Source organism: Heloderma suspectum, chromosome 4, assembly GCF_057233095.1.
Source record: "Heloderma suspectum isolate Gila_16-S chromosome 4, 16-S_ref, whole genome shotgun sequence".
In the NCBI taxonomy this organism is placed as follows: Eukaryota; Metazoa; Chordata; class Lepidosauria; order Squamata; family Helodermatidae; genus Heloderma; species Heloderma suspectum.
The window spans coordinates 116960091-116972552 of NC_139461.1; the positions used below are offsets into that span (position 1 = coordinate 116960091).

Consider the following 12462-nt stretch of genomic DNA (forward strand, 5'->3'; position numbering starts at 1 on the left):
ATAGAAATTGTAAGATGTATTTCATTCTGAAATATCTCTCATTGTCATCACTCCACAATCTAAGGACCATCTTTCTTTCATCTGTCTCTCCCTCCTACTCATTCTCATAGCAAGATGTCATTATGCTTTGAGTAATCCTTTCATTGTGTAAACTATATCAAGGATTCTTCCAGTTCTGTTAACTCACAATTCACTCCATTCTGTCTTATCATTTCATCAAAGCATTATCTAGTTTCAAAGGAGTACAGTAAAGGAGGGCTTTTCATTCCCATACATAAATATTTTCACATTGCATAGTTTTGTCCAGCCAGGAAAAAAAGTTACTGAATCCATGTCTTCCTGATATTATAGCATTTCCCACTGTAAAATTTAGTTTTAGATTTTGCCATTAGATACCATACCGTGTGCGTGTGTGTTTCTGTAACTTTTTCCAACCTGAAATAAGAGCAAACTTCAGGACTTTTCTTTACAAGATGAATTCATATTTCCCTTTTGTGCCATAGAAAGGGGCCTTAATGGAATTCCAACATACTTCTGTTCTAGTTGCACTGAACTGCATTGCATTGCATTGCATTGCAGGCATTGGGGTGGGGGGGCATCCATAAATCACTGTGCTTTAGCTACCAACTGAGTTGCATAATTCTAAACTGAGATTTTAGGAATATTTGTTCCTTCATTTTCTGGTACAAAATCTCGTAACGGTACTCTTGAGCACCTTCCAGCATTTATGAACCTTCTAAACTTGTATTCATAAAAGCTCAGTGTATTCAATGATATAAAGAGGGATAAAGAAAGAAAGAGGAACACCACCCTTGGTAAGAGAGACCTCTTGAGCTGCCCAAAATAAAAGATGAACACCTTTACTACAATAAAAGAAAACAACATAGTTAATGGATTGATGGATGGATGGATTTTTTGAAGTTCTCTGGCCAGCAAACATAAGGCTGCCAAGACGTTGAATTTTGAGTTCCTAAGATTTACTGGAAAAGATATCCTATTTGTTTCTAGACGTGATGCTAATTAGTCTGAATGGTCGGATGACCATAAGCATGACAGAAGGAGCTGTGCTTTATGGCAAATTGCCTCACAACTAGCTTGCTGGGTCTCCCTCAGTTTCACTGTAATAGTCATCGGTGCTGTTATCCAGGCCCCATATGTTTTTGCTCATGTATCCCATACAATAGACTGCAAAACCTACTGTGGGCCACTCATGCAGCCACCACAGTGCTATGGGCCTGCACCAGAGGCACTTCACAGAGAGAATACGGGCAGGTGCAGTTTGCCACATGGGGAAGAGGCAAATTACAAGGCTGAACACAAACACCACGGCACAGTGTCACAGAAGGTCAATTGTTTTTAACATGCATTATCCAAAATTAGAGTCCTAACTTGTCTACAAGGGCTGGTTACCCTATAAACATTCTGCTTATATGAGGGTACCATGTTTTTGGCCCCAAGGATCAGATACATGTTGGAATGGGGCACACACACTGGCTACTCACTTCTTATCCCCTCCACCATTTCCCCCAATTAGGCTCTTTAATTTCTCTAATTTCTGCCATTTGCTTTGCTTTTAAAAGGTGCGCTCCTCTCTGCTTCCTGGCAGCAGCAACAGCAGAAACAGTCACAGCTGCGCTCAGAGGGCAAAGAGTCAAAGAACCTTCTTGACAGCAGCTGCAAGAACATCTCCAGGAGACGATCTGACAGTCACTCTCAGAGGGCTCTATGGTTCCTGCCCTCCAACTGCCAATCCCGGAGTGTTCTCCCAGAAGTGGGAAGACTCTTATTAGAACAGACAGGAGCTGGGGTTGAGCTGGGGGAAGGAAGGTGATCTGCAGTGGGGGTGGGGGGCAAACTGCATGAATTGGCAACAGCAGTAGGAACAGGGAAAAGGGAAGAAACCTGGAGATTTAGAAGCAGCAGCACAGTTTTTTCAGCAGCAACTGGGCGGGCCGCCTAACAGGACTTGGGGGCCTGTGGGCCACAAGTTGTGCACCCCTGGCTTATACTATTCAGTCTCAGTAAAATTAATAGCTTGTGTTGTATTGTGTTAGCTACCAATGACTAAGAAAACCTGATGCTATCTACCACTTTTACTGGGGCATTTTCACACTACCACAGTTAGTATTAAGATGTGCGCTCCACATGTGAATGCACTCACGGTCTTGCCCAAGTTAAAAGTTTGCCTCAAGCAGCTAACGTGCTTAGAGTCTGTGGAAGCCACAAACCACTCCACTCCAATATGTCAATATGGGCCCGCTATCAGCCTCTTGTGACATAGGCTGCTGCTATGCTGCATATTAACATAACCAAGCCCCCACCCCCCCACCCCGTTACAGCAGGGTTATGCTTACCTAGAGATAATGCCAAAGGAATATAATATACTGCATGCACAGCAACAAAAGCCTAATTGCTTTCTTTTCAAAGCAGACAAATGGCCACAGATGAGAGATCAAACTAGGAGTGCATCCAAATTGCAAGCATTTGCTCAACAGATAATAGAACTCTCGACAAAAAGAGTCTAAAGATAAGAAAGGAGAATGGACAGATACAAGAGGCATTTCATTAATGTAAATAACATGAACCTACATAGTGGGAGCATTTTATGATTCAAATGGGAAACAGGTTCTCTTTCTCCCCCCCCCCCCACGCACACTCAGTAAAACTCCAAAGCATGATATGCACATGGTACCACTATGCTGTTACATCCAGTGGGGCCTCTCCTTGGAGTTGAGGCTTGCAGCCTTAGCTCCAACTCAATTATCTTTTATCAGGAGCGAGGCTGTAGCTCAGTGGTAGAGCACATGCTTTGCACGCAGAAGATCCTGGGTTCAATCCTCCCTTGTAGACCGTGGGAATGCTGTAGACATCATATACCTCGACTCCAGCAAAGCTTTCAACAAAGTGCCCCATGATATCCTGATGAGCAAACTAGCTCGAAGTGGGCTAGATGAAACAACGATCCGGTGGATCCACAGTTGGCTACAGAATCGGACTCAAAGAGTGCTTATCAATGGGACCTTCTCAAACTGGGGAGAGGTAACGAGTGGGGTACCGCAGGGCTCAGTCCTGGGCCCAGTGCTCTTCAACATTTTTATGAATGACTTGGAGGAGGAGGTGCAGGGAATGCTGATTAAATTTGCAGATGACACAAAATTGGGAGGGATAGCTAATACTTTGGAAGACAGAAATAAAATTCAAAGTGATCTGGATAGACTGGAGCGCTGGGCAGAAAACAACAGAATGGCATTTAATAGGGACAAATGCCAAGTTCTGCACCTAGGAAAAAGAAACCAAATGCACAGTTACAAGATGGGGGATACGTGGCTCAACCACACTACGAGCGAGAAGGATCTTGGAATTGTTGTCGATCACAAGCTGAATATGAGCCAACAATGTGATGTGGCTGCAAAAAAGGCAAATGCTATTTTGGGCTGCATTCATAGAAGCATCGCTTCCAAATCCCGGGAAGTACTAGTTCCCCTCTACTCAGCACTGGTTAGGCCTCATCTGGAGTGCTGTGTCCAGTTCTGGGAACCACACTTTAAGAAGGATGCAGACAAACTGGAGAGGGTTCTGAGGAGGGCAACAAAGATGATCAGGGGACTGGAAACAAAGCCCTATGAAGAGAGACTGAAAGAACTGGGCATGTTTAGCCTTGAGAAGAGAAGACTGAGGGGAGATATGATAGCACTCTTCAAGTACTTGAAAGGTTGTCACAGAGAAGAAGGCCAGGATCTCTTCTTGATCATCCCAGAGTGCAGGACACGGAATAATGGGGTCAAGTTACAGGAAGCCAGTTTCCGGCTGAACATCAGGAAAAACTTCCTGAGTGTCAGAGCAATACGACAATGGAACCAATTACCTGGGGAGGTGGTGGGCTCTCCCACACTGGAGGCGTTCAAGATGAGGCTGGACAGCCATCTGTCAGGGATGCTCTGACTTGGATTCCTGCGTTGAGCAGGGGGTTGGACTCGATGGCCTTGTAGGCCCCTTCCAACCCTACTATTCTATGATTCTATGATTCTATAATCCCTGGTGTCTCCAGCTAGGGCAAGAAAACCCCTGCCTGAAACTCTGGAGAGTCACTGTCAGTCAGTCTTCACAAAGCTGGGCTACATGGACCAAAGGTCTGACTCAGTATAAGGTAGCTTCCTATGTTCCTGCTCCCTAAGCAGGGAGTCTTGCTCCCTAAACAGAAAAGGAAAATTTGACCCTTTACTTGGGTGTCGTGCAAAAGCCCCCTAGCTCTTTGGAACTGCTACCACAACAGCAAGGAAGCTAGTTACCTTTTGACAGAAGATGTCTGCAGTGTTGTTGATCAACAATAGAACACTCCAATGGACGCTTTTAATATAGTAGCATTTTCTTTAGACACGTTTTGAAATTGCAACAGCAGATTAGTAAAACTGTAGTGCATGCAACATCTTGAGCAAAGGGCCATTTCACACACTCATTAGAAGGCTGCAGCCATTACTCCTTCCACTAAGAATGCACTTCATCATTTTTTTGGTTTTAAACCGCAGGGTGCTTTTTGGTCGACATCTTTGCAGCTCATGATCTCGTGAACAATTCTGCATTCAAAATGTAGTCAATAACAGTTTAGCAAGCTTCAGAAATCAAGTCTGCCAAATTCAAGTTGGCCAATTATCGGCATGCATGCTGAGCGTTATTCTTTTTAAGAAGAGGTATTTGGCATAATGCAGTAAGACACAAAACTGTTATTTACTCTTCGCAGAGCACTTTTGGCTTGGATTTCATTCATTTTCTCAAGAGCCCTGTTAGACAGCTCACTATTTCAGTTTTTGAGGAGGAAAATGAAGGCCCGCTATGACTAGCTGAACTAAAATTCTGTGGCATAACTGAAGAATCAATTTTGTTCACCTGGTCTGATATGCTACTATTACCGATACTGGTACTATTCTTAACCTTTCATACCGCACTCGATAAATGTATGAAGTGCAGATTTACTGTAGTCATCCTCACAACAATTCTAGGTAGTAGCAAACGAACTACTATACCCACTTGACAGATGGAAAGCTGTGAGAAGTAAGTTGCCTAAGAGCATGCAGTGAATTGATGGCAGGAGCCGTGACATCTGTTAAGTCCAAATCCAACTTTATCCACTGGACTATAAAGGCTATTCAATGGCTGCCATATTTGACTTTTACTCATTAACATAGGAAAAATGATTTTCATCCCCATCCAAGGACAGTGCGTGTGCATCTGTCCTGTAAATGCAAGGGCTGCCCACTTTTAAGAAGATACCTGGGAGTGAATCCTTTCCTACCCACGGTGAGAAAGTAAGCAAATGGCAACAAAGGTTTTCACTCCTACCCTGCAACTCCCTGTGCCAGCCAAAGAAGCCAACGTGCTCTTAGACCCAAACTACACATTACTTTGAAGACACAGCTAGCAGTTCTTTATTTGTTTTTACTTTAAAGTAAGCACAGGGGCCCAATCCAGACGTTAGCATGGGGAGTAGGGGGGCTTTAACCCTTTGTCCTCCCCCCACTGTGGTCCTAATCCAGGATCAGACCTCCATCCCTGTATTTTTTATTGCCAATCACTTGCCAATGTCCTTACTTTAGAGTAACAAAAAAGAAAGGTGTAGCTGCCTTCAACGTAACTTGTAAGTCTTCAATGTAACTTGTAGCTTGGCCCACAGCTTCCAGGCAAATGGCTGTCATGACTGCCCACAGCAGCTGTATCAGGCCTCTGGGAGATGCTGTTAAGTGCACACAAGGGTCAGCTCCCCCGTGTACACTTACTGGACAATTCCACTCCTTGTACAAGAGAATGGGGAAGCCACAACACTGTGGCCTTAAAGCTGAAGTGTGAAAGTCAACAAAACAGGCTCTCTCCTTGGCTGTATGTATTCATGTGGGAAAAAAACTCCAAGAATGTCAAGCTGCAGGGGTTATTTTATGCATGGACCGATTCCATACTCTGATCAGAACATGCAGGTCAACAGCCCTCCTAAGCAAAGGGAAGGGATTTTTTTTTTTACTGATAAGCAGTCATGGCATTTACTGGCACTTGATAACACTGAGTGACAAGATACGACTGTTATTTCTGAACAAAGATACTGAAAACAGATAGTTCCAATAATCGCTCACAATCATACTGCAAATACCTGATGGGATTCTCTGCCTAGGATGACATATCAGCCACCTCATTTAGGAAGGCAGAAAGAACCTCTCTGTTTATGAAGGTATTTGGGTGAGTGGGCTGCTGCTGCATGAGTACAACGGCTGGCTTGGGTGCTGTTATGGTTTTCATATTCCCAGAGTTTTTACTGTCATTTGTATTTGTTTTAACTTGCTGATAGCTGCCCCAAGAGCACCTGCAACAAGTGAGGCCTGCAACAATATGTTGCAGTATCTCCTCACACCTTAATCCTGTTCTGTATTCCAGCCAACCCCTCTTTCTAAGAAAATATAAACTGTGTGGGGCTCAAGCAAGCAAATTCACTCTACCACCCACCCTGGTTCCAATTTTCTATTTTTCTTTTCCAACTGATCCTCAACATTCTGCAGTTCCTGGAGGTCACCAAGCATGAACAGTGTGCACTGGACTGTTATGAGCATTTTGGTTTTTTAAGAAACACAAATTTTGTACTTTTTCATAGCTTGGGTGGACAGTACCACCAGTCCTGCTGGCACCCAACCACCTGAGTTTGCTATCAGAGGACGCAATGATAAAAAGCAAAACAAATCCCCAAGTAAAACCATATGCTGCACTGAGATTTGCTCAAGACCATTTCACCCAAGACATAATTTCTGTGTAGGAACATCTGCGTATCTAACGTATACACTGCTTTGTCTGATGTATGCACCTATGTATATTCCATGTACTGTTTTGTACATGCGGCAGATCAGCTTTTAGCTCCTTATTCCAATAAGCTGCTAAGGCACCAGTTGCCACCTCATCATATAAGTTTCTTTAAGTCAGACCAATTATCAAAATGTGACTTTTTTCATTACACAGTTATGTAATATTTTTACCTTCTTTAGTCATTCAACGGAGTGATATATAAAATGTGTTCCTCTGTTTATATTCTCCTTAGCCCTAAATAACTCTCCCCTCTCCATCACAATTTTTTTTACATAGCTACGTACAGATTTGCCTCTTTGCATCAAGAAAGGAGTGCGCACTGTATAACTTTTTGGGCCAGATGGGGCACACAAACCCCTCCAAAGACCCTTGGGAAGTTTTTTCATATAGAACAGCCATCTCTAACTTCGTGCCTTCCAGATATTTTGGACCTCAACTCCCATCAGCTCCAGCCAGCATGGCCAATGGTCAGGAATGCTGGGAGCTGTAGTCCACAGAAACATCTGGAAATCACCAGGTTGGGGGAAGGCTAATATAGAACTTGAACAAGTTACATTCAGGTTTGTAATAACCACTTGACTGGACAGCTGTAGCAAAAACGAGTTGCCTTGAAGAAAGACCAGGCTGGAAAGCAAGCCATGTAAATGGGAAAAGAGTTGGCTCCTGTTCTCTTCTAAATGGCCAACATGTCACAAATAACCAACAAAGTCAGGTATGTGCAGGCAATGGGCTAGCAAAAACTCTGTGAGCTAACATTTAACAGATTACATTTGTCATTTTATCTGTAAGGATAATTAAGTCAAATGTTCTGTGGAGGATTGTACTGTTCTTTCCAGTCTCCAACTATCTTGGCAGGGCACCCTACCCATAGCGTAATGCACCCACTGTTAAATGCTCTTGCATCAGTGAGTTCCCATGGTACCATCACATTATGTAAACCGGGTGGGGTTCTTGAAAAATGACAGTGGACACACCCAGTTTGGCCCTGACGAATACAAGAAGGAACACAGCTGGAAGCTTTCAAGGAACTGCTTAAATCAATTCTTTAAAAAAGAGGAAAATTAAGAAAGAACAAATGTGATTTCAGTGGTGATGGTGGTGGTGTTTTTAAAAATGATTTACCTTTGTAGCTCATTAAGTCCTCTGGCTGTCAATGCTCCAGGGTTCAGCCTCAGGAAATTTTGCTTCAAATTGAGATGAGTGAGGTCCTGGCTATAGAAGAGGTTGGCAGGTAGATCCTCCAGGCTGCAACATGAGAGATCCACTGAGCTTATCCGCTGTGATGCAATCTGCAAAGCAAACAGCCATAACGTCAAATCAGGAAAAGCCACCGGCATCATGTTCCTTGCTTGAACTTCGACACTTGACTGTTCATCAAATGCTATGGTACTGACTCCAAAGGTGAGGCTGTTGAGGCTTTCATCTTTAGCTTGACAGGCAGTCAGAGTAAAAGTAGTACAATACAGCAGAGCTACAAAAGCTAACTGTACGCATTACTGTTCTCAAAGAACAGACTTCATGGAGGAAATCTCTCATCATTCTGACCATGTGATTCCACTCCTTAAATTCCTTCACTGGCTTTCTGTCTGCTCCTGGAGCCTTCTTGTCCTTAGCTTCAAACCCCTCTGCTGCCTTGCCCTGTCTTACCCCTCTGCGCCTATGTCCCGACACATCCATTCCTGTGAGCTAAGGCCAAAGCCAGAGAGTGATAGGACAGTAACCTAACAGTGAACAACAAGTGCAAAGGAAAGAGGCCAGAGAGAGTTTTCTGCAGCAGTGTGAGAAAAGGTAGTAGAAAATACACAGCCATACAGGGAGTTACATTAAGTTATTCCCAACTTCCGCTAGTTAAGAGGGTAGTAATAAAGATAGAACTAAAAGAAGAAGTGAAGATTCAGCTTCTTTTCAAGGATAGTGGCCATTCCTCCACAACTCATACTGCTCAACTTCATCAGAGTAGGCAATAGCAATAATTGTTTGCCAATAGCAAAGAGGCAGAGTGCAGTATATGGGACCATGCCACACTGATTCAGTTCTTTAGCACTTAACTAAAAAGTGAGTATGTGGAAACTTACTACAGAGACATACTACACCCACTACATGGGGATTCAGTCATCTATGACGACCCACCTGACAGAAGGAATTTTGCCACATGGGCTCCAGTCAGAAATCGAGGGAAGAAGGGGAGTGGTAAAGTTCTCCCTTGCCATGTGGGTAAATGCAGAAGCCACCTCCCCACCACTGTTAAGCTACAATGTGTTAAATGGTCTACTGTGGGAAAGTCAGGGAAAAACATGGGGACGATGATACAATGTGGCATGGGGGGGGGGGGGAGAGAGGACAGCAGCACAACAGTGGCACTCCTTTCTCTTTGGCTGCACTTCCTCTCATGCGGCCTATGCATCTTCAGCAGCAGCTATATGCAAAACTGAGGGAGATCGGAGCAGGCCAGGCATGGGAGTCATACGACCTGTGGAGACCTGTCCAGGGCACAGGTCTCCTGCACGACAAATACTAAAACAAAGGGGCCTTCACACAATCACAGATTATTTCAGGTAGCAGTTTTACTTAGCAACTACTTCTCATTGGAGCAAGACTGGCTACCATATTGCTTATATCACAGGTAGGCAATGTGGTGCCCCCGTACACCTCTCTTGGTGCCTATCAAGGTGCCTTACCCGTCCCACCTCTTAAAAAGAAATAACACATTTTCTTACTGGCGGCCGAGATACAAAGGGCTTGTTAAGTGTGTTGTGGCTCAGACCCCACTTCTGTCTTGTACTCGGTTTTGCGAGGAGGCTATTTCTCCTTTGCCACACTTCCTATTTTGTGGTGGTGCCCAGGACAGTTTCTCAAATTGTCAAATGTGCCCATGGGCCAAAAGGTTTGCCTGCCCCTGGCTTATATGTTCCCCTTTTCTGCCTGACAAGTTCTGTACAACAAAAGCCACCTTTCTTCATTAACCTAAGAACATAGTCTAGATAGCGCTATCTCAGCCATACTGGAAATTAACATGAGAAGCCCTTTCTTAAAGGCTACTTGCATATAAGAGGAATACTTAGGGTTGAACATATTAAGCCAGACCATTGGTCCACCTAGCCAAGTATTATCCCCTCCAACTGGCAGATGTTCAAGGGCTTCAGAGGTCTCGTTCACTCCTGTATTTGAGATCCATTTAGTGGAAATGCTGATAATTGAATCTGGGCAAAGCATGTGCTCTGCCACTAAAAGCTATGGGCCCTCCCCATTCAACATGATTTGAATGTGCAGAAATATCATGTGGTACAGGTGTTTCCTAGCACATTAGGAAGAAGGCTACATGAAAATATTTCTCAGTTGCATGCTACCTTTCTTCAGGCAGGAAACTTCTTTTACAAAGGACAGGCAAGCTAGCATGCATTCCTTCGCCAGCAAGCTAAATGAAGGACTGTACCATGTGCTTTGTCTGCACATTTGAATCTTCTCCATAAGAATAAACATACAACTTTAGGGGAGCCAAGAGCTAGACTTCACGACTTATATAAGATCTTTCAACTCTGAGCCTGCGATTTAACACTACATGTATTTGTTGAAATTTGCGTTTGTTGTTAGGTTCCTGCAGGAATCTTACCGAGTCTGCAAACATTATAGCCTGGGTCATTAACATTTCTAAACTGATGACTCAGCTGTTAATGCAGTATCCATGTAATGGGGGGGGGGGGTGTTTGTAAACACATTACTATATTAATGTGGAAAACCTCCTTCATGCATTATGAGTTCTGTATATATTGTAAGAATATGTCCCCAGGGGGTGGGGAACCATCTAAACTAGCTGATATCACTGCATCAGAGGTGCAGGTAAGGCAGAGACAAAAGCCTGAGGGTTCAATTCAATTTCACAAAACTCTAGCAGATGCATTCCAGTGGTGGGTCCAAAAGAAAACAGGTTGGGCCCTAAGGCAAAGGGGCAAGGCAAAAAATACCAAAAATACCAGCTTAAAGCTCTTACTGCCAGCAACTAAGCTTTAGGAGAGGCATTTCAACATTTTAGAATGCGGGGGGAGGAAAACACGCGAAACCACCAAAATGATTGGTGGCTGTGGGAAAGGGGCTCGCTGAGGAACCCCGGAGTGCTGTACTGGGCCTGCGTTTCTGCACTCCTGCTCTAGGATGACTCAGGACGGGCAATCATGAGAGAGAAATGTAGAGGGCAAGTGGGAAATCTTCACGTACAAGTTGTTGAGTTTACAATCTGTTATGTATCCTCGGGGGGCGGGGGGTACTATGGCTTGGTTATTGTTTTGAACCTTGGCAGCCCCGGTTGAGTTGGGAGTAGCAGCAGTGGGTGAAGCTTCTGCTAAGTTCTGCAGTCCTGTGTGTGATAAAGGACAGTTGTGTTTGAGGCCTGCTAAGTCTTACAGTCATTCCCTCTACCTATACAACACAATGATTCAACAGGTAAAAGTGACGCTACCAGGATTCCATTCTCTGTGCATAATGCAGATACTGGCCCAGAAAAAAGAACTATTTGGGGAAGGTGTGCTAATCCGCATGCCAGCAGAGAACGTCCTGACTGGATGAACGGGGGAGAAGAGCAGAAAGCTAGCCCACCATGCTCTCTCATCAGTGCCCTCTGAAAGGTTATAGATCTTTCAGCTATTCATTCCAGCATCAAATAAAGCTGTGAAACTCACTTGATATTTTCACTGCTGTGGCTTTCTAAAACCTCAAATCAGAATACAATCAAACACAACTTCTAAAATGGCCAGAAATAAAAAGGAGCTGCAACGTTAATGGTTTTGCAAGTGGTATCCAGGGAAAGTGGACAGGAGTTCATTGCTTCACAGAACTTAACAGCTCAAAATTGGCAGTGAGTAAGGCTGGCTTGTTTTGTTTCATTTTTTTTTTTTAAACAGTCATGATCTGAACATTAAAGAACCCCAACAGGAACTGGAAAGGCCAGTAAGAGTCATAACATTCTAATATTGAGCACTGATAGAGTGCCTTTCAAGGACTTCATATGCATCATGCTTTCCCCATCCTGGCACCCTTCAGAGGTGCTGGACTACAACTCCCATCACCCCCCAGCCAGCATGGCCAATGGGAGTTGTACTACAATGCCTCTGGAAGGTGCCGAGTTGGGGAAGCTGATAATCATTATCTTGGTGATCCTTACAATAGCCCAGTAGAGTTAGATTTGTACTGGTATTCCCATAATTTAGAACAAAGGTGGACGGAAATTAGTTATGACAGTACTGGTAGATCTCTGGGGGATTTGCAGTAGATTGGCAAGGGTTTCTGACTCCCAATTATTTTATCAATCACAGCAATAAAATGACTCCCCTCTCACCACCATAAATTATACTGATAAAATGAAGAAAGCCTGGGGTAACCAGGAGTGGATTTTTGTGTGTGGAAGAGGTGTAAGCTCTATTTAGTTTTGGTACTCCACTCAAAACTCCTGGGTTCAGAATCCTTTAATTCTAAGTGTACGTCTTTTGCACCAGGCTCCAACTGGTTGTTCTTTTGCAATTCTAGGGGGAAAACAAAGTAGATCCCACAAACCCAAAGTCTGCCCAGCCGTGTTTTATAGGAAAGTCTGCAGGTACAGAGATGGTGGCTTGCTGCAAGACACATACTCGGCTT

At 43.9% G+C, this 12462-nt stretch overlaps 1 protein-coding gene across 1 annotated transcript in view; it reads right to left on the minus strand.

Moving 5' to 3' along the window:
• PHLPP1 (PH domain and leucine rich repeat protein phosphatase 1) overlaps positions 1 to 12462 on the minus strand; it is a 195939-nt gene that overhangs the window by 59962 nt on the left and 123515 nt on the right. The window contains 1 exon segment of the mRNA XM_084850512.1: positions 7960 to 8126. Coding sequence (XP_084706638.1) covers positions 7960 to 8126 — 167 coding nt within the window.